Raw genomic sequence first — 23,284 nt, forward strand, 5'->3', positions numbered from 1 at the left:
ATCATTGAAATAAATTAATTACTAAGTATGTTAGGTTGAATACAAATTAAAATTAATCTGTCAAAAAACAACGAATAAAATCATCAAATAAAATCGTAACATTTCAGTAATAGTAACGCAAATATACATAAATAAAACATTTGTGAACATTCGACATATATTTTGAGGTAAAAGGCTGAAATCAGTGAATGTCGTCAATCTTTTGCGTAAATGTGAAATAATGGTATTTAAAGATCTAAAGTGGATGAACTTAATGAACTTCGCCAGTGAATGTCGACAATCTCCCGTGTAAGTATGAAATAATATTATTTGAAGAGCTAAGTGGATGAACTTAATGAACTTCACCAGTGAATGTCGACAATCTCCTGTGTAAGTATTAAATAATATTATTTGAGGAGCTAGGTGGATGAACTAATGAACTTCGACAATGAATGTCGACAATCTCCTGTGTAAGTATGAAATAATATTATTTGAAGAGCTAAGTGGATGAACTTAATGAACTTCACCAGTGAATGTCGACACTCCCTTGTGAAAGTATGAAATAATATTATTTGAAGAGCTAAGTGGATGAACTTAGTGATCCTTTGCCAGTGAATGTCGACAATATCCCGTGTAAGTATAAAATAAGAAGGGCTAAGTGGATGAGGGAACTTAGTGATAATTTAGTGAATTTAAATGTATAAGTTTTATCATTTATACGTTGACATTAGGAAATTAAAATTATGCGTTGGGAACTCCTGGATCGAGTATTGGGAGAAATTTGCCTTCGTGGAGGACATTTTGATGGAACTAACCCGCATTTGCGTAACATGGAGAGGAAGACTACGAGAACCTCCCACGGTTAGCCTGACGGCAAGGGGACTTTAACCCATAATCCACCTGCCACTGAGGATATTTCACATCAGCACTGTGGTCGGTGAATGCCGGATGCGGATTCACATCGTTCAGCCGTTGGTGGGATTCGAACCCGGTTCACTTCATTGAAGGCGAACGCTCCATCCTCTGAGCCATCACGGCTCAAGGGTTAAATATTAAAAGATTAGATCACAACCGCTTTTCATTTTCACAAATCCATTGCTTTTTCTATATAATTGACGTTTTGCGCCATTTTCAGAATTAGCACAGAGAACATACTGGCTAAAGATAAGCTTAACTGAACAGTCGGGAATAACTGTTGTAAACTCAACAGTTATGAAAACAGAACATTATTAAAAAAAAAGAAAAAAAAAAGAACTTAATTTATAATGACGAAAGAAATTTCATTTCCCCCCACAAAGCTTTTCATTTATCAAATATGGACATTCACCGAAATAAATATATGAATGTCGACATTCACGAGATTTCAGACCTTCACAATAGCGGTTATAAATTTAAGGTGTGTAATTAAATGCAAGTGACATTTAAAATATCCGGATCTTCGGTATATTCGGAATACCTGAACCCGGATCCTTTAAGTTTATTAAATGCTTCAAAAAATTTTTTCAAAACAATGAACATTTTAAAAAAGATAATTAAATACGACATAAAAATTAACAGATTACACTTATTAGCTATCGGAGTATTTTGTTAAATTTGTTTTCTGATCCTTACATTTCATTATTTTTTTCCACTAAAATTTCTATTGATACTCTATAAACTATAAATGTTGATAAATTTGGGTTTTTATAGACAGTAATGATAAATTCAATAATGCTTTAAAAAAAAGGATCAAAAGATATTGTTAAAAAAGGCTACTAAATTTGATGGAAAAAATTTTTTAACATCATAATTTCTTAGCTTTTAAGGAAAAATCTAAGTACGAGTTTTATGATTAATAAATATTTTTTAAAACAAAAATTTTTAACACAATTTTTTAGCTCTTAAAAATAATCTAAGAATTATTTTCTTGATCAATAAATATTTTTTTATGTAAAACTTTTTAAAATTATAAATTTTTAGCTTTTAAAAATAATCTAAGAATTATTTTCTTGATCAGTATATATTTTTTTAAGCAAAACTTTTTAAAATTATAAATTTTTAGCTTTTGAAAATAATCTAAGAATTATTTTCTTGAACAGTATATATTTTTTTGAGTAAAACTTTTTAAAATTATAAATTTTTAGCTTTTGAAAATAATCTAAGAATTATTTTCTTGAACAGTATATATTTTTTTAAGTAAAACTTTTTAAAATTATAAATGTTTAGCTTTCGAAAATAATCTAAAAATGATTTTTTGATCTTTAAATATTGTTTAAACAAAAAACGTACACAAAATAAATTAAATATAGGAATCCTATTTAGTAGTTTTTTTATTTTCGATAAAAAATATTTTTTGTGACTTTTCTTTCCACTGCATTTCTACTTTTATAGTTCACTTTCAAAAGAGAAATAAAATATTTTTGTGCCTTATTATGTAAAAAAAAATAAAGAAATAAAATAATTAACGTAGAAACTACTAAATTATTTTCTTTAAATACCCGTATGAACATTTCAACAAGAATTAAAAGACTGCAAATTTTTGAGGTTGTTTAAGAAAATCCGATGAGAATTCAATTTATCCAATGAAAAATAGTAAAATAAATGCTGTGTGAAATTATTAAAACGTAATGAAAAAAGTGAACTACTCAATAATTTGATCATTAAACCAATAAAAATAGCATCTGAAACATGCGACAAAAATAAAATATTCAATAATTTGTTCAGTTTCTGACTAGAAATTTCACAAATATAAGTATCACACAATAAATAAATAAATAAACACCCGTAATCTTATAAAAATATTTTTTTTTTGTAACTGTGACTGTATTCCTTTAAGTAAAAGTAAGGAAATCGCACCAAAATGACTCTTTTCCTCTATAAACAAATATTTCGTACTTCTAATAATTTTAAACGTCACTTCAAATTCCATTAAACATATGATTTTCATTTTCCGTTCATTTATCTTACAAATTCAAAAGGTTCATAGTAACAAATGTTAATTAAAATCGGTGTAAAAGCTCTAAATTTCTTATAAATTAAGCACTTGGATACGAATTAATACACATTTTACGAATTTTTGATAATACTTGAAGGATTATATGTTCCTTAAATAGGTTGTAATCCATTTTATATCTCGCATAGTATTTCCATTTTCCCTAGTATGTGTTGTACACTGCCTGGTTAGAAAAAAAAAAATGTGTCTACAAAATTTCAGGCATGCAGTTTTTAAAATAGCGACGAACGCTTACGTGCTAGTAAAATCAACTCAGTGAACATCGATTACTTTTTGTCGAATAATACAGAAACAACCTTTGAATAATAGAAACGAGTTTAAGAAAAATATAACCATTTTGTCTTCGTTACCGTTTTTCACTAAGTGTTTCACTTGGTATTTCTTTTCATTATTTTTACGAGTTGGTTTGGTTTATTATTAATTTATTATTAATTATTAATTTATTATTTATTATTAATTAATTTTTTTTCTTATCATCCCACACATTCAAATACGTTTATCCTGTACAAGATCCGAAGACAGTTTGTTCTGTAATTATTGTGTTACACAGAATGTGCGCACATCAATGAGAAGACGTTGTATAAAAATGCTAAATCTCTCTATTTACTGCTTTTCAATATTTAATAATGCGATGAACAGCTCGTTAACCAATCCGGTAGTTTCTTAGATAATACAGACTAATAAGACGACCCTTCTTGCAATGTTTCTTTCATGTAGAAACGTATGACAAGTTATGACTTTGAAATAATAGATTAAATTTTAATAATTAACCACGAAGCTATGTTGTTGTTGTTGTCCTTGTCCATTTACGTCGCAATAGAGCTGTACATTGGTGACGGTTTGGGAAACATTCCTAAGGATGATCCGAAGACATGCCATCACAATTTTGATCCTTTGCAGAGGAAATGGCACCCCAGCTTCGGTAGCCCGACGACCTGCACGCGAAGTCGAGCACTTTATGGTAGAACAGTTTAACGGGGACCAATACACCCTCGATCCCTTCTCAGACTGCTCGAAGTGGTCCCCCACCCGCACACTGACCGCAGCCAGTGTTGCTTGACTTCAGTGATCTGCTGGGAACCGTGTCTTAACGATCAGTCCATTGCGGGACACCACGAAGTTATGAATACTAAAGGAAGGAATGTAAACATTAATTGCTATTTTAAAAATTGCATTTCAGAATTTCCATCTACCAAATTTTTTTCGTAGGGAAGGCAGTGTACTCAGTTACAGATGAATGCACACAGAAATATCAATATTCAGATCAGCACTTTCTTACAAATTAAGGCCGAAAACAATGTACGCAGTACACCATAAAACGCACACACTTTTTGATGTATTGCACATAAAAAAACAAATAAGTTCTTTCCTTTTATCTTCTGCAGAAGTTCTTTTTCCAACAGGCTGAGTTATAAAACAGTTCTTTTTTTTTCTTCGAAAACATATTCTATTTAGTAATCTGTGTTAGTGTTTCTTTTGTTGCGTTGTTGGAATCGTTAGATCCTGTGTGTCATTTGAGGGCTGCTGTTGTCCTAGGGATCGCAACATTCTGCGACACAAACTTCGGATTCGGACGGGCGACACCAACCACTGGAAGTAGTCAGGATCGACGCTCTCGTAGCCTGCACGAACCATTTGTACAAGTTCCGGTACTGTTCGGGGTTGCCGCGTTGTTGGTAAAGTGGCCTCCACTTCCGGCCAAAGTAAATCACAAGGATTTAGATCAGCAGATCTGGCTGGCCACTCTACGCACTGCACTTGCTGCTGGCATAGAAAGTCTTCCACAACAGGACTAGCTTGAATCGAAGCTTTATCTTGGGCAAATAGGAATCTGAAATGAATTTCGTATTAATATACATTTTATATATATAGTAACTACTAAACTAAACTCAGTGGTGCGATAGCCCATAGAGATCCCTCTATGGGCTGTCATCCATTCAAGGCCTACTGTGCCCATCTAATTCTTGACATTTGGGCTCTGAGGTGCAAGAGCAGAGGTTCCGGATGGGTGGTCAGCCCAACGCATGCTTGGTACTGATTTTCTCGGCTGATTTTAAAGGCTGAGTCAACTTTGCCCGGTCCAAGGATCGAACCAGGGACCTGTGGCACAACAGCGCGAAGCGCTACCGTTCAGCCACCGGGCGTCTTATATACATAGTATGTTGTTGGAATGTTTGGTATTATGTAAAAACTTGCATTACGTCTTATAGTTTTTGTAAACTATACCAGTCAATGACATTTGCAGTTGGTTTTGTTCGTGTAAAAATCAATTAAGTTTCTTATTTTTTTATTTTTATTTTTAGAAAAATTAAATTTTATTACTTAAGTCCAGGATGTACTAAAAAATAAAAAGAAACCAATGCTCGCCAAAAATGGAATTTCTGTAGTTTCAGAAAATAATTGTGCTAGTGGTTGTCTAGATAATATATTCATATCCTCCAACTCCTACGGAATTTCGTGCTCTCAGAAAATATTTTCCCCAGTGGTAGCAGAGATAATATATAATTAAACTTAATAGAATTTTGTTCACCAACCTTCAGCGTTTTAGGGAAAAATTTCATCTAGTGGTAACTAAATTTATATTTTAATGTATTATTACTTTTAAATGAAAATTTGATTTAAAGTTATTTTTTAACCACTACTTGTAAATGATTTAAAAGTTTCTACGAAACTTCACTTTGTCTCAGCTCTCTCGTGGTGATGCTTTTAAAGCGGTAGCAAAATTACAAAAAATTCTGAAAGCTTTAGTTTTTAATTGTCTACCATTCCCATAAAATATTTTGTAAAACGTGTAGTAGTTAGCAGCTCTGTTGCTTATAAGTTACCTATAAATTATTTTAGAAATATATGTAAAAGTCAGATTGATAAGCGCTCTCGTTCATATAATTTGATAGACGTTTTAAAAAAAACTCCATTTGTTTCAAAATTTCTGCATCAGCTTACTACCATTGGAAAAAATACATCGCATTAACTTAAAAATGTTGGAAGTCATTAGGATGCTTAAAATGTTTAAAATGGAATAGAGAAATTAAGAGGAATAAAACATTTATACTATATTCGTAATCGGCACAATATTTTAACACGTTAAATGCCATAGGGGTCACCGGTGACCGGCGAAGTCAAGATTATTAGAAACACATATTTCGAGTAAATTTTTTTATTTTATTTATTATTATCGTTACTAAATTGGTTTGAAGAAATTAATGCAATATAGAACACACAAAAATAATTTTATTTATATACACAAAGATGCCAACTTGCTCCGGACCGCGAATAATTATTTTCAAGTGGTAGTTTATTAATTGTGATTCTGGGTTTAATAAATTCAATTTAGTAGATTTTTATCCTCCTCTATTTCTAAACAATTCGTAGGTTTATATAATTCACCATTTTTTTTCAAATATGTCATTAAACCCTTTAAAAAAATAGCAAATATGTCTAATATTTGGAAATTTATTTTGTAGTTATTTACCGTTTGGCCAGACGGGCAAGCCATGTAAAATTAGCGAGGTATTCAAAGTGTTAATAATTTCAACTGTAAAAACATAAATGCAAAAGCTAGTTTTTGAGATATTAATTTGAAAGTGGAAGGTAATAGTAAAAAAAGTTGAAAGTTTTCTTGTCTATTATGAAACTGGTATTATTTTTTAAACACTATATGAACCATTTGACAAAAACTGTTAGCATTCGTGCAAATTTTCCCTTGAGGATGATATTCCCAAGTAGTAACGTTATTCTTTTAAGCCTTTGTGGAAGTAATTTATTGAAAAAAAAAATTCTTTTTATTTTAATTATTATTTTACTAGCATTTTGAGATACACTTTTCTAACAATCGTACCATTAGGTAGCATTTGAGAAACTATGGAATTCCACTTGGGAAAATCATCTTCGAATAGAATATGTGCCGTAAGGTATGAATTAGATTTTAAAAACAGAATATAATTGAAAATTGATATTAAATATTACCACTGTATAACTTAAAGCTTCATTTATATAGTAAAAACGATGTTTTAATGTTTAATAAATGTAGGATATAGTTTCATTTACAGTAAATTTGTATTATGACTAATGAAAGATGCATATGGAACTAGTCGAGTCATGCTGATGTTAAAGTTCCGGATTATCTAGCTTAAGTAGCGAGACTATTTCGTCCTTTGTGCCGCTTTCGATTTAGATTGGCTACCGCTTATCACATGGGTAAACAGTCGCCATATTGGTGATTAGTTTGAATGGCAAAGTATCATTGCACCTGATATATTATTTCGATTTTTTTAAGCTTTATTTATTTCATATTTTTAAATTAATAATTACAGGTTGCTACGCATTTGGTTGTTCTAATAAGTCAAATTTGGACTTTAAATTACATCGTTTATCTGTGGGCAATCACAATATAAAACGACGGAAAGTATATTGACGGAGATAACTGGAATCCAAGCGAAAACAGCAGATTATGTGAGGTTAGTTTGAATTTAATTTATTTATTCATTTATTTCAAATTTTACCTGATATTATTTATTAATTATGTAGAGCATAGATGTTTTTTTTTCAAATAAGAGTAGTTTTTTTTCTTCTTTCAAACTAGTATTCACCTGAAAGAAATGAGAAATTAGACTACAAATATTGTTTTTAACTTAATGTTTTCGTTAGAAATCTTCAAAAATAGATTTTAATAGCATTTAAATATTGGAGTGATTTTGCTGCCAGAAATATAAGTAACAGAGTGTAACATATTACATATTTTTCAACTGAGTAATTTTAAAATTTCTACGTTTTAATAGGGATATCTAATTCCTAACTGAACTATTAGTTTCTTGATTTTTTTTAAAAAAAATTTCATACATTATGTAACTTTTAAAAGTTTTCAGTGATCAAATTAATGAGCATGGATATGTATTGATCTTTCATCCTTAACACGTTGAATGTCACACGCTAATTTTACATGGTTTGCCCGTCTGGCCAAACGGTAAATAACTACAAAATAAATTTGCAAATATTAGACAGATTTTGCTAGCTTTTTCAAAGGTTTAGTATGACACATCTGAAAAAGTGGCGAAATATATAAGCCTACGAATTGTTTAGAAATAGTGATGAATAAAAATCTACTAAATTTAATTTATTAAATCAAGAATCACAATTCATAAACTACCACTTGCAAATATTTTTTCGCTGTCCGGAGCAAGTTGGCATCTCTGTGTACATGAATAAAACTATTTTTGTGTGTTCTATATTGCATTATTTTCTTCAAATCATTTTAGAAACGATAATAATATTAAAAATTAAAAATTTACTCGAATTATGTGTTTCTAACAATCTTGGCTTCGCCGGTCACCGGTGACCCCCGTGGCATTGAACGTGTTAATGTGCAGGGGATTTATGATCATTCAATGCGATCATGAGATTTGGAAATACCTAAAAATAAGCCATTTCGACTTTATCGAATCTGGCTTAAAGATTGACGCTAGGTCGTTTTTATTAAAAACAGATCGTGCATTTCGTGCATTAGCTTCTCAGAATAAGAGCCTACCTGTGAGCATTCAGACCATACATAGCTGCAGCTGAAGGTAGAAGCCCATTGTGCAATATTTGGACATATCTCTCCTCCGTAAGTTCATTAGGAATGTGTAAAAGTTGACCCTTCTTTCCAGAGCCTGAAATGCACACCCAGAAAGTGGCAGAAAGACCTCCACGCTGAAAAAATTCTTGCAGACCCGAGTAACTGTCCAAAGGGGGCTGACCAAGCCTCCACACTCTTACACCACCGTCTCTGTCCGAAAGAAAGATCTTCATGTCACTGAACACCATGTAGCTGAGTTCTTCGGTTGAGAAGGAACAGATCTCTTGCAAAGTCCGAGGAGGTTTGGTGGGCTGTTTTTCAGCTGGAGGTAGAGGGGGTGGATTCTGCGGGGGTGGTTGATGGTGTTGGTTCAGTTTATTGCATTGTTGGTTGTGCGGAGATACGCTTTCTAGCTTGGGACTGGGTGGCGACTGAATTCCAAGCTGAGATCGAAGTTCTTTCAGACGCCGGCGAACGGTTATGGTGGTGCTTCGGTTGCTGGAGGTAGGACCTGTCGGTACTTTTCGGTTTTCTTCCTGCCATCGAGATTTAAGTGGGTGAGAATGGGGTACCAATCTAGATGAAAGAGGAAGACTATGTTTTAAAAATGTAAAAGACTTTAATATTTGAAGAATGAAAAGCAATTATACTGAGTCTAACACAAATGTTACTACGTACTCAGTCAAACGTAATCAAACTAAGTCGGTTTTTAAAATAAAAAGGAGGAAAGATCACTAGAGTCAGACCATCAAACGACTGTTTTAGTAATTGTTGACTTTTTGGACAGTGAAGGGTAGATAGGGAATACCTCTGACTTACTCATTAAAAAAGTACAAAATAGGAATCCTTGTATGTCCGAAAAATCATGCCAGTGAAGGTTTTATGATTTGAGAAGGCATGATGTTGTATGTAGGCACGACGACCTTTTCATGTCTTCGTAAGAGGCACTGCTACTAGTTTTAGTATACGTGTTCTTAGAACCTTTCCCATTTTTATAGGATTCATTTGGTTTTGATGCCATATTAATGAGCGACATTGACCTCATTTTGTCAAGGATATTCTGGAATCGAAAGATATTTGTAGGATGGTTTGAACAGCTGCCTCTCTTGACCTGCACCCGATAGAAGTAATTTGGGAAAACCTCGGTGGACTGCTTTGAATATCTCTATACGATTCTTTCGAGAGCTGGAACATGAGTAATTTGGTGACTGACAACTTAATTTGCTGTACGGGAAATGCTGACGCAGTGCAATTAGTGGTGGACACGTAATCCATTTATCCATGCATATTATAATCCATTTTCGTAATGTTTCCATGTCAATTTCTAATACAAAACTGTGTTGCGTTATTTTCTCAAAAAAGGTACTTTTATGCGAAATGTTCTGTTTTTTTTCCAATTTTTTATTATTATTATTATTGTATTTACGTACAATTTTGATTTTGGTCTTTAAACGTATTAGATTGAATTTAAAGTAATTAATATTTATATTATCAATATTTATATATTTATCAATATTTTACAGTAATAAAATATTTATTTCAATAAAATTAGATATTTTTTCAAGAAAACATTTATAAAGTAAAAGGATAAGTTTAAAATTCATGGAAGGAACTTTACGTATTCTTTACTATTTAACAAAATTTTTAGGACTATGAATTGGAGGACTCTGACTCTAATTTTACTGAATTACAATTACTACACTAATTGTGCTGTGATAATGCTTTATTAAGCACTAATTTATTTTGAAAAAAAATATTGCATTATTAAATTGAAACATTGAATAATTCTGTGATTATTTTTAACTTATCATGAAATTTATAACCTGAAACACTATTTTTAATTGAGACATTATGTATAATAATACTAATAAATATACTATACATAATAATACTAATAAATATATTATGCATAATAATACTTATAAATATACTATACAATTGTATTACGTATAACTAAGAAAAATCAGAACATGCATTGAAAGTTCGTTTCAGCAAGCTTCAAACTAAACTTTGCATATTAATCAGTTTTTAAAAAAATACTATATATTCGAATAAATATCTAATTATAATAAATTTATGTTTAACAGTCTGAATAAAATCGGCCATTAAACTCATGTAATTGTTAAAAGAGGTGTGCTTTTCCCTCGGTGCTTTTTTCCAATGATCTTTATCCTTGCTTTTTCAACTAGAGCTCCCCCCCCCAGAGCTTTTTCCTGTGGTTCTAGTATGAAGTGTCACTCATTACAAGGAAATTCTTAAACTCTTTGTGTGTATGGTGAAAATCCGTATTTGTTGTACCCGATGCAAGCAAATTCTATTAAAAATAACAGATTTAAACAACCTTTCATTTAAGTTTAAAAAAATTTAAACAGTGTTTCTTGAAAATTAACTAAATTCAAACAGTATTCCAATAAAACTTATAAAATTTAAACAGTATTCCACTAAAATAACGAAAATTAAAACATTCTATGAAAATTAAGTTGTTCCATGAAAAATAATTTTTGTCAATATCTTAAAACCTTGACGTGATAGGGCAAAACAGTTTCCGTAGTTGAAACCAGCATAACAAACTACATTAAGAAAGGTAAACATCATGCTAACATATCTACAGCTTGTTTATCAATGTTATATTTATCAATGCAATTTTTTTTATGGAAGTAGTTCTTCTATTATTTTAAAATATGAAGTCAGTCGGTTATTTTTTTATATTTAGTTTTTCATCAATTATCTAAAATTTTATTTTTTGAAAAAAAAATTAAAAATTTTATATTTTATTTCGGAAAGTTCTTGGGACGCCTAATATTGAGCAATAGTGGGTAAGTGCAATTATTTTCGCACCTATTACGTAAAATTCAGTTGTTTTTCTCATGTATTTTAAAATCGGTTTCATATTTTGGATAAAATAAAAATAATAAAACAAAAATGAATTAAAATATTAAAAAAATTCAAAACCGTCAGCTTCTGCATTGTCGTCTGCTGTTTTCCAAACAGTATTGTTTTCACCCTCATTAACTGTGTTATTTTTTAGAAAAATGTCTCTGAAAACAAAAGATTTTATGAAGCGTGCTACAAGCTAAACAAAGCAGCAAAGGTCAAACGCATGAGAAAAATTGCCATAAATTGAAAGAGACGCAGATAATTCTTCCTCAAAACAAACAGCTGATACAAGAATAAACCTCAGCTTCACCTGCTAAGAGGATTATTATTTTACTTTTTTCATGCGAAATGTCAGATAACAGTAAACCATCGATATTATTACATTCTCTTCTTTTTTTGCATTTGATTTGTTCTGCTGGATTCAATTCATTGATAAGAAAGATATTGCTTCTACAATCGAATTTGAAAATCTGTGTATAGGTAGAAAGAGACATTTTCTGTTGGATTTTTTTTTTCTATTTCGTTCTTGTAATTTTTTGTATTTTGTCTACATAATATAAATGTTACTATAAATAGGTGAAATCCAATTTTATGCAAAATAATGAACAAAAAAGAAGACGTTCAAAGATTAATTTCACCCTAATTAATTTCATCCCCTGCAATTTAATTCTAGTTTAAATTATCAACCCGTATAACAGTACAACTATTTGCATAACAGTAAGTAATCAAATTTAAAAACATTAAATTTATAAGTATGTCAGTAACTGAGAAAATCAATAAATCGATAAAAAAGCAAACCAAGAATCATCAAAATCAATACAAAGCGAAAGAATAACTCAAAATGATTTAGAGATTCAAAGAAGGAAGTAATCTATAAATAAGTGAATTAATAAATGAACATTTAGACGAATCAACATTTTAACAAACTTATGAATTGTTAAATCAACAATCCAATAAATATATGGATCAGTGAATCCAAGAATCATTTTAAATTAAGGATGGAATCCATATGTCAGTGGAACAATAATTGAGCTAGTCAAAGTATCAGTGAATCAATAATCAAGGAATCGGTGAAATAAAGGAATCACCGTGTTAGCAAATCCATGAATGAACTGCTAATCAGCAAATTTTTCGTTGATATTGTAGTTTGTTCATTTGAGATTCACTCGTTAATTGGTTTGGTAATTCATTTAGTTACTTTTTACTCATTTACTTATTCGTTGTTTTATTTATTCGTTTAAATACTAGTTCATTGATTCGCCGATATATAATTCGATTTATTTTATTCTGTTCCTAGAAATTCGGCTACTTACTGTTACTACTTACTGTTTAATTCGGCTACTTACTGTTATACGTCTAGTAAGAACACGTTTTCATTGAAGTAAAAAAACGAAATAAAATTTTAATTTTTGTCCGTAATAAGAATGTGAAATAACTGGCGATCGTAGATACTTCACATTTTTACTATAAGTATTCTGTTTATAAGTATCATATGTATAAGTATCATAATAAGTATCATATATCGTATTTGGAAGTCATATGGAGGAAGGAATAAGCAACTTATGTTAATTCGAACAGCGGTAGGTAGAAGATTGTCTTGTCTCCTTCGCCAACTGATTTTAGCTGGGTAAAATGGAATGGCTTTTCCGCCTAGGGTCACTTCACCCATTCCATCCAGGAACATTTCAATACATACATTTTCAATTTTAATTTAACTTTTCCACTGCTATGAACAAATAAGATTTTATTACACACTACCTTAGACAATTGGCCTTAAAGGTAATCAACACTATACCCAAAAATGTCATCAAGAATTTTGCTGATGACAGTGAAATTGCTTGATCATACAGGACAGGTAATGGCATTTTTAAAGAGACTCCTTGAAGAAAATTTATTCCTTGCCAAAATAATCCAGATCCCTGCTCTGTCTTTAGAAGCGAAGTTCTTGCAATCAATAAAAGACCTAAAAGGGTATACTGATTGAAGTGATTTTTGATCAACTACGGCGATTATATCAGACAACCGCAGCTGAATACAATACCTTAGTAATAGAATTCTTGTAGGTGATAGAGTCTACAGAAATTGCAGATTATTTCTCAGTTCCATGATATATATTTCTGTGGGCTCCCTCAGATGTCAGATTTTATGGTAACAGGATGGCAAATAAACTATCTTATTCCTACTTCTACTGTTCTAACTTATCAAGAATTATTCTCTATGAAAAATGCGCAACTTAAAACTGAGTGTTTGGTGCGTAGAGTCTTATTTGGGTAGAAAGCCGGGTTGGACCTTGCTTGGGACCCAAGCTTTCAGAAGGGTTTCTCACGGTTAGCTAGTGGCCACATTAAGAGCATTTTCAAAGATGGTTTGTAAATCTTCGAAATCTGCATAAAATGCCACGACACGAGGCTTCTGCCAAACACATTCTGGAATGTTTGGGCCTCACCACGGAGAAAATTAATTCAAATCCTTTCTTTATCATTGACTTTCTTCGAGTCAATTGTCTTTTGGACCTGGCTTGACTTCGTTTTTCCCCTTTTTTTGGATGATTAGAAGCCACCGCAGACAAGTAATTATTCCACAAAACGAAATTCACAATTTAAGGCAACAAATTTCAGTTGGGGTCAAAATTATGAGACTATCAAGGTATAAGCAAAATCTATCTATTCAGTTCCTTTTAGAAAATAAATTAATATATTCGTGGGTAAATACTGAAGTAGCTCTGAAGGTTGTCATTTAACTCTTACCACTGATAATGGAGATGGATTGCGCCGTTTTGGTGTTTTTACTCCTTCCTGTCCAATTCATTTTAACGTACGTACGCTAATAATTTATTTAACTCACGTATACTATAAATTCAATTTTTCTGTTAACTTACATCAGACTCAGTTTGTAACATCGCTTTGTGTTCTTCCCTTGAGTATGTAATGTCATTTAAGTCTGACACAAAATAATGATACTTTCAGTTCTTGCGCAATTAAGCTCTTCTTTCAATCAATCTAGCATACGATTCATTAACTAGATCAATTCTGTAAATACGCAAAAAGTAGTTTCTTTGCTAGAAGGAGCTTGTATAACATCCCTAGCATCAATTTTACCTGTTCCCCAGTTGAGCTCAATATGAATATTCATATGAGTACATGAATATTCACCGAGAGATCAGTATTGGGATGCTTAGAATTTTTAATAGTGGTCCTATATAGGGCCAATGTCGGCCTATATACAGCCAATATAGGGTAATCGGCCCATATACGAGCAATATACGGCCTATATTGGCTGAATAATGAATCTAAAATATTGGGTGATCTAAAAGCTCTATATAGGACCGATATTGGCTGTAAAATATCGAGTGAATCGGACTATTCTATGTAGGACCAAAATCGGAAATATTGGTCCAATGAGAGCACAAGTAGTTTTGCTGCTAGGGGTTGTCTAGTAAAATTCAACGGCGAAGAGAATAAATTCTCTATGATACAAACTCTACGTCTATACTCTATGCCTTTTACTACAATAGTAGACACAAAATAGGCTATAGCCCCATTACAGTCGGGCGAACCTTACCGACCACTTACCATTTATGTTTTTCTAATTTTCAGCTGCCGCAGTGTCTATTTTGTACATGAATCTATTTTGGAAGCTAAATTAAACGGGGCTAAGTAAAACACTTCTCTTTACTGGGAATCTTTATATCAGTCTAACAATTTATAATTTTTGTTCCAAAATTCCAAACATAATAAATTCGTAGAATATTTTCTCGAATAAATTCGTGGAAAATCAATTTTCACTGGCTTAAATTTGAGAGTAGCAAAATTCTTTTGAATTTTAGTTTTATAAATTCATACCAGAGATACATCAACCTAAATACAAATTAAAATATTTGAATAGATCTAGTACATGAAAACACGTTGCCATTTCCATAAATTGTTAGCAATGCGTTTTTATTACCGCTTTCAGTATTTGTGAAGCAGATAATTCAAATATGCTTTTATTTGAGTATTTAAAGAAATTTCTGATGGAGAAAAATTTCTAAATGTAGAACATTTTCTCTTTTTTTTTCTTCCTAGGACACTTTCACCGAATCTACACCTTGTCATCCACTTGTCGAACGTTTATTTGAGATACACTTATTTGAGATAAAAGTTTTGCTGCCCTTTGAATCTGTGTATTCCAATCACATCCAGGTCAACGATGAAGTAAGTATGTAGTGAAACAGGGACACGATTCTGATTCTACACTTAAAGTCTTATCATTCGCTGCTAAGGTGATCTTCCTGGCTTCCTTGTGAGGCCCTCACTACAAATTTTTCCTTTAATTTTTTGCTTATTTTTAATCAATTTTTTTTAATAAATTAAACTATTGTATAGCAATTATTCCCTACAGATTTAGGGATCAGAATGATCCAGAATTCCAGAAGACCAACAACTGCTAATATTTCTGTTTTGCTGTAAGTGATGCAAAAAATTAAGGAAATAAAATTCATGCGTTAACTGACAAAAAAAAATATGTTTCATAATTGCGAATGTACAAAAAAATACATAGTTAATTACAATCAGCTATTCAGCAAACCTCTTAGAAGTGGTGGAGGACTGTATTTGAAAAACTTATCGCTTCGAAAAAATTAATGCTCTAATTAATGCTCTTGAAAAGATTAATGCTCTAATACTAGCATCAAAAAGGACTAAATAAAAAGCTCTTTCTATATTACTCCGTAAGAAGTTCGAAATTCAAGAAGGTGCGAATGCCATTTGATAAACTGAGACTTTCTGATACTGAACATGATGACGTGCAAAGGAATGTGCTGCATCAGGTGTAGCCTAGATTGGTCCACAAAATTAATCAAAGTGACTCGATTACCTTTATAGAAACCTGGGACGAAAATTATTTAAACTTAAGTGGTCGTTTATTCGCAGAGATATGTCTACTTATTTTGAAGACTGGTTTACTGCCACTTAATTATTTTGGGTAGACCTTTAAGAGACTAGCACATAAGAATGCTTTATTGAATAATCGCAAAATCCATAAAAAGAACATAAAATATATATATGAACTAGATCAGTGTTTCCCAACCTTTTTATCACCGCTGACCTGTCAACATTTGATAATTTTACCTCGGCCCGCACGGAGGGCGTTGACTGTTTATATTTTAGATTGTTTTGATTTATTAATTTAAATTTAATTGTATTTAAACATGCCTTCAAAATAAAATACAGTTACATTCAAAAAATTAATATAAAGGGATTTAACTTTTTAACTTACTAGAACGTTAAATCAATGAGAACCCCGAACTTGTTTCTTTGCAATGAGACTGTTCCATCTGGGGGTAATCGGAGACAATGATACATTACAAATATTAAAAAAATGTATGTCACTACCTTCGGGGGCCCTTTTTTTTTAAAAATAAGTAAAATTTTTATGGAACATAGATGTTTTTAATTTGGAGTATAAACCTAGGAATTTAAATTCAGTTTCAAAGAAATGGGCGGACCGGTACCATTTGACCGGTCCGTGGACCGGGGGTTGGGGAACACTGAACTAGATGATCAGATTCATTGGTAATCAAGAAAGTGGGGATGTTCTCACCTGTTGTGGACAGGAAGTTGTTGATCCTCTCCATTGTGGACTTGCTGTTGTTGAGGATGGTGTTGGGTGAGGGCACGGGGCCTTCTTCTGTGAGGCAGATCGGCAATGCAACCGGTCTGCTGCCACTTGTGTACCAGGCGCATCACAGTGGTCCGGTGGCAGCCAAGCTCGGTAGCAATCTTTGTCCAGGACCAACCCTGTTGGTGCAATGACAGGGCTCGGGTTCGCATACCTGCAGTGACAATACGCTTCTCAGAAAATAAATTTCTCTCATATAAGCATGCACATTTCCGATTGGGGAGGGGGGGAGGAAAATTCATAGCTGCCAACTTTTGCACTTGCCATGAACGACTTTTCCTAGTAGAAGGAGAAAAAAAAGAACTAAATTGACAATTGTATGCGATTTTTTTAAAAAGAAATTTCGCCAACAGTTATAGGTTCAATCTAATGTTTATGATGTTGTTTATTTACGAGTATATGGTTTACTTATATCCATGCAGTAGATAATTTTAAATAAAATGTTTAAAATGCGAGTTAATATATGAAATGATTTTGATACAAAATTTCGCAAAATGCGGTAGAGTTGGCAGCTATGTTACAGTTCATAAGTTGCAGCTAAGTTACAGTTCATAAAAGAGTTATTAGGTTTAATCTTGATTCGTAGATAGTATTGTAGCTCTTATAAGCACAGATGCAAATTGCTCCACTTTTTGGCAATTTTTTCCCAGTGGCATCAAGCTTCTAATGTTTGTTACTTGGTTAAGTGAGTTTTTCCTACCATGACGAATTAAAAATTCAGATGCACTTGTTAAACCCCACTTTGCTTTGTTATCTTGTGATGAGGCTCTCGAAATGTTAAGAAATTTAATTTTTAATTCTATATAGCTTTATTAAATTTTAAACTGCAAGCAGAGCAGTTGGCATCCTTGATGTAGTGTTAGTATTCCTTTCCGATAAATAAATTATGCAAAAACAGAACTATTTTAATATTTTTTTAGGTCTCAGGAACCAATCGACCAATTTCGCTCAAGCTTCAATTTTGGTCATTTTAAATTACTTTTTTAAAGAGTGTATAAATTTGTAAATTGTACCAATCAAATTGTTTCATTTAATGTTAAATTAAATAATAGCAAATAAATAATGACAAATAAAAAATGCGAATTTGAAATTCGTTTTGGATATTAAATTTCTTTGGGTTAACAGTTTCATAAATGTATGCAAAAGATTTTTGATTTCTATACATTTTTCAATCAACTAGTCAATTATTTTAAATCAAATTTATTGAAACAAAAAATATAAAACAAAAAATATAAAATAAAAAAAATATAAAATAATAAACTTATTAAAATAAAAATCTTCAAATTCACGAANAAAAAATATAAAATAAAAAAAATATAAAATAAAAAAAATATAAAATAAAAAAAATATAAAATAAAAAAAATATAAAATAAAAAAAATATAAAATAATAAACTCATTAAAATAAAAATCTTCAAATTCACGAATTTAGAAAGAATCTCTGATAGAAATTAAACAAAGCTGCGTGAAGTTAATGCTAGCCTTGTAAACGAAACTGTGAATATCAAAATTTCTCCCATAATTCCTGCTTTGTGACAAATTATTGAAAATGAAAAACGTGCCACCATCCTTTTTAGTTAGTTGTGGCAAAAACAAATTGAAAAATAAAAGTCTACACTAAGGCCAAAAACTTTTTATTTTTCTAGAAAGCATGCAAAATACAGATACACACAATCATAAACAATGTAAAAATAAGTACCATGCAAATTGATTCGATATATGTACTTAATATTTTTAGAATGAAAAATAAAGATCTTTAATGAAAAAGAATAATATCTATGTGCATTCTCAATATTTTTTATAATACTTAACATAGCATAATTAAGACAAAATATATCATATTATTTTACAAAAATATTTGTACATTCATTTACTAGCTGAATAACCGTTTTTCGTACAGCACAAAAAGAAATGAATAAATCAGTGTTAATCAACATTACGCAATCATGCAAACGTTGAAAGGTATATACCGATACATTTAAAATGGTTTAAATTTTTATTTATTGTTATAAGTTCCCCTGCCTAGTGACTTTACGTTATCAGATTAAATTAAACATGTTTTAAGAAGTTCAATTCGTCAAAATAAAGATTAACTAAGTTCAGTACCTTTTGGCACCGAAAATAATGTTAATGATTGAGCCTACTCATCATAGTCTAAATGTATCACTATCAAGACATTTTCTCGATGCGTTTTGCTCTTTATTGCATAACTTAATTCTTTTTATCGTTGATTTTTTATTATATAGTTTTATCGAACCACATTTCAAAAGAGTAACTACACATTAACAATATAAACACGTAGTTTCATCTATCAGTCGATCGATGAGTTTTCGTACACGTAGTTTCATCTATCAGTCGATCGATGCGTTTTCGTACACGTAGTTTCATCTATCGATGAGTTTTACTCTTTATTGCATAATTTAATTTCTTTATAGTCGACTTTTTATTATATAGTTTTATCGACCCACACATCAAAAACACAACTGCACATTAACAGTATAAACACGTAGTTGCATCTATCAGTTGATCAATGAGTTTTTGTACACGTAGTTTCATCTATCGATGAGTTTTGTTCTTTATTGCATATTTTAATTTCCTTATAGTTGATTTTTTATTACATAATTTTTTCGAACCACATTTCAAAAGCGTAACTACACATTAAAAATATAAACACGTAGTTTCATTTATATTCAAAAATACTAATTCAGAGACGATACCGTAATATGGTGATTTTAAATGTTGATAAAAATACATAAATATCCCGGGATAATAAAAATACATAAAAATGTGCAATAAACTCCCAGGGTAACCTGTCTTTGATTAAATATAGATTTAAGCCAGAAAACATAAACTGAAATAATATCTTTTAAATAATTAGGAGAAAAACACATTTAACTGTAGTTTTATTTGCAACCATGAGCTATACAAACTTTATGAGATTTTTTTTTCCGCATGTTTTTCCCGAACAGACTAGTCAAAAGTTTGGCGCAATTTTTAGGATCGATGGCTTAAATTGTCTAAATTTTAGGACATCAGAAGAAACGATTCTAAAAAATAGAGAGAGAGAGAGAAAGTGAGAGCACACTCTCTCTTTCTTTTATTTTTATAAATATATAATTTAATAAATTATATCAAAATAAAAATTTCATCCAAAATTCAAAAAAACATATTGCTTTTTTTTTAGTCATTAATGATATAGGAAGTCTCTTAGTCTTCCAATATCTATTGATCTATCAAATATGTAAGAGATAGACGATTTGTGACAAACTATTAAGAATTTTTGCGACCAATTCAATATGAAAAACTATGACTGATTAATTTCAAATGTGCAGCATTTAATTTGTTTCAATGGAAATATGTTACTATAAAGTTGATGAGTTAGTTATGGGATCTTTTATTCTTCTCAACTTGAATTAAAACTAGGTCAATTTTCTAACATTTTATTTGCATATATATTTTCAAAAATGATATTTTTTGTAAGGTTTTTGAATTTAAAATAGCTATTGTTTGAAACTTGAACGTTTAAAGGCTGTGGGATATTTTTTATTATGAAACTGCAGTTCTATGTTTATAAAATATTGATATTGTGAAAGGTTGATATTCTTTAATTTGCAATCTTCACTTATCATATTAATTACCAGCAACTTTGCATTGAAGAATTAATAAAAAGGTTTCAACGCTTGACCTTGATTAAATCAGAATAAATCATAAATAAGTGGGAAAAGTAAACAAATGTCACGATTCTTAAATATTCCAGTTATTTCCACAATTTCTAATTATGATCATGAACTGTAATGCTAAAGGACTATCCACTCTGACGTCGTCACTACGCTTTTCTAAAAGTTTCTCCTCTGCAGTGCACCACCAAAGTCAAGCATCACTGGCTGCGGTCAGTGTGCGGGTGGGTGACCACTTGAATCAGTCTGCGGTAGGGACCGAGGGTATGCGGTATTGGTCCTCTTCACTTCAAACTGTTCTACCGTTAAGTGCTCGACTTCGCACGCAGGTCGTCGCACGCAGTCGCTTCGCACGCAGTCGCAGGTTCGCACGCAAAAAAATGAAGAAAAAAAATCTGTCGAGGACAGAAAAAAGTTCATAATAACTAGAGTCCGGATTTTGATGACCTAAAAAATCTCAACTAATGCCCTTAAATTGCGCAAAAAATGCCTTAAATAAAGTAAAAATATTGAATTAAAAAAATTTTTGCTCTTTAAAATTATTATAAGTCATTTGAAAAATATGAAGCAATGCAATACTTGTTCTACGTTCATTAAAGTTTGAAAAATTTGTTTTATATCCTAAAATAACAAAAAAAGGAAAATATATTGAGACCAAAATATTTTTATTTTGTATAGAAACTTTAATGGATATAACAACTTCCATCTCATAATATTACTAAATATCAGAATTACATTGGATTATTAAATGTTTTTTGATAATTTGAAATGTAAACGATCGTCTCTTGTCTGAAAGTAAATTTTCATTCCTGCAGAAGCTTCTTTCAACGTCTACTGATGTTATAGGTGCGTACTTGAAAAAGACGGTCTCACTTACTGACAATTCTTCTTCAATTTGAAAAGATTTTGCTTCACCTGTTAATATTCTATAGATTTTCTTCACTGTTTGGAGGCCAGTGTAATAATGAAAATTGATAAAAAATAATAAAAATTAGCAAAAATTAACAAAAAACTTTAAGAAATGCATTAAAATGCAAAATACGCCCCAAAATTTAAAAAAAAAATGCCCTATAAATCTAAAAAAATGCTCTAAAAGACAAAAAATGTCCAAAAATGCAAATGTCATCAAATTCCGGGCCTTAATAATAACCAATTTCCTCTTTCCTTTTCGTTCGCTGTATCCACAAAAAATAATATTATATGTGTATAGTAAGGAACGGGAGCGAACATTTCATTCGCTATATCCGAGAGTTCACTATAAACCATGTTCACTACAGCGGGGTTTGACTGTATATTATTTTTTAAAAAGTCAACTGATTCAAATTTCGATTTTAATAATAATTTAAATCATGTCAACCTTGTTCGATACCAAATTTTATCTTTTTGAATAAAATAGCTAAATTTTATCCTTCTCTAATCAGATTTAGATTCAAGGGCAATCATGTTAAGTTTAATTTTTCTCTTTAAGAGCATATTTTTATCAAAGCAAAAAAAGAAGAAGAGAAAACTTTTTAAATTACTTTTTAATACGTTGGAGTCAAATAAAAATTACACATTAATTTCAGGAATAAAATTTCGGTCAAAGAATTTTCACTATTAGGCTTTAATTCATAAGAGCAATTAAAAAAAAAAGAGAAAGAAAGAAAAAAAAAAGCAGAAAATAGTTAACTTATAGTTTAATATATTTTTCCGTTTATTACCGTAGCGGGGCGTTATACTCATTGGTCGAAAAGTGTTGCACTTTGCTCTTTGAAGAAAAAAAATTGTCGCAGTTTTATAAGCTCTATTACCAAAGTAAAAACTACTAACATACTTCTTTGTGTTAATAGATACATCCACAATTCGAAAGGCAGTTAATTAAATAGCAGTGAACTTAAATTATTTTTAAATACATTTTAATGATGCAGTATAAAAATAGGAATTTAATGAGATAAATATGAAGAACAATGTAGGTAAAAAGTAATTACAGCTTGCCTATGATTAAGAGGACTTGCGTTTACGACAAGCAAAATAGAGCTATTAATATTTACAACGAATTGTTCATTTCTTTCATTTCAATGTATTAACTTTAAATAGAATCATTCAATGATGTGTTTCCATTGCTTAATACAAATAAAGACATTATACATAACACAAATCATAACATAACCGGTCAAATAACCGTTTAAGAACTTTTCCATCGAAAATGCGTTTATCATCTTATCGTTTTCGCACATTTGACTTCATGACTTTTTCTAACAATTATATACAGTTAATAATCTATTAGTATTATTTTCTTGTATTTCGTTCCTTTCGAATAACGCTTGTCGTATACCTATTTCTACCACAACTGGTCATTTGACCGGGAGAACAATTGTTTGCTTTATAAGGTTATCGGATCAGAAATTGCGATGTAATGCGTGTTCAACGTATTGCATTCGATTAAATGCACATTTCTGCAAAGACTGTTGCGTAATTAATTCAATCAGAATAACTGTGAATTCAAATTTCAAGCAAGTACCTAAAATTTTAGATTGTTATTTTTGTGTAAGAAAAAGAGACAAAAACTA

General features: G+C 30.9%; 1 protein-coding gene across 1 annotated transcript in view; it reads right to left on the minus strand.

The window, feature by feature from the left end:
* Window positions 1–4,217: 4,217 nt before the first annotated feature.
* Window positions 4,218–23,284, minus strand: part of LOC107452754 (uncharacterized) — a 37,205-nt gene continuing 18,138 nt past the window's right edge. The window contains exons 2-4 of the mRNA XM_016069327.3: window positions 16,983–17,214; window positions 8,496–9,101; window positions 4,218–4,802 (exon numbers count right to left, since the gene is read on the minus strand). Of these exons, the coding sequence (XP_015924813.1) occupies window positions 4,436–4,802; window positions 8,496–9,101; window positions 16,983–17,214 (1,205 nt within the window). The 3' untranslated portion in view covers window positions 4,218–4,435. The remainder of the gene's footprint in view (window positions 4,803–8,495; window positions 9,102–16,982; window positions 17,215–23,284) is intronic.

Source organism: Parasteatoda tepidariorum, chromosome 2 (genome assembly GCF_043381705.1).
Source record: "Parasteatoda tepidariorum isolate YZ-2023 chromosome 2, CAS_Ptep_4.0, whole genome shotgun sequence".
Classification (NCBI taxonomy): Eukaryota; Metazoa; Arthropoda; class Arachnida; order Araneae; family Theridiidae; genus Parasteatoda; species Parasteatoda tepidariorum.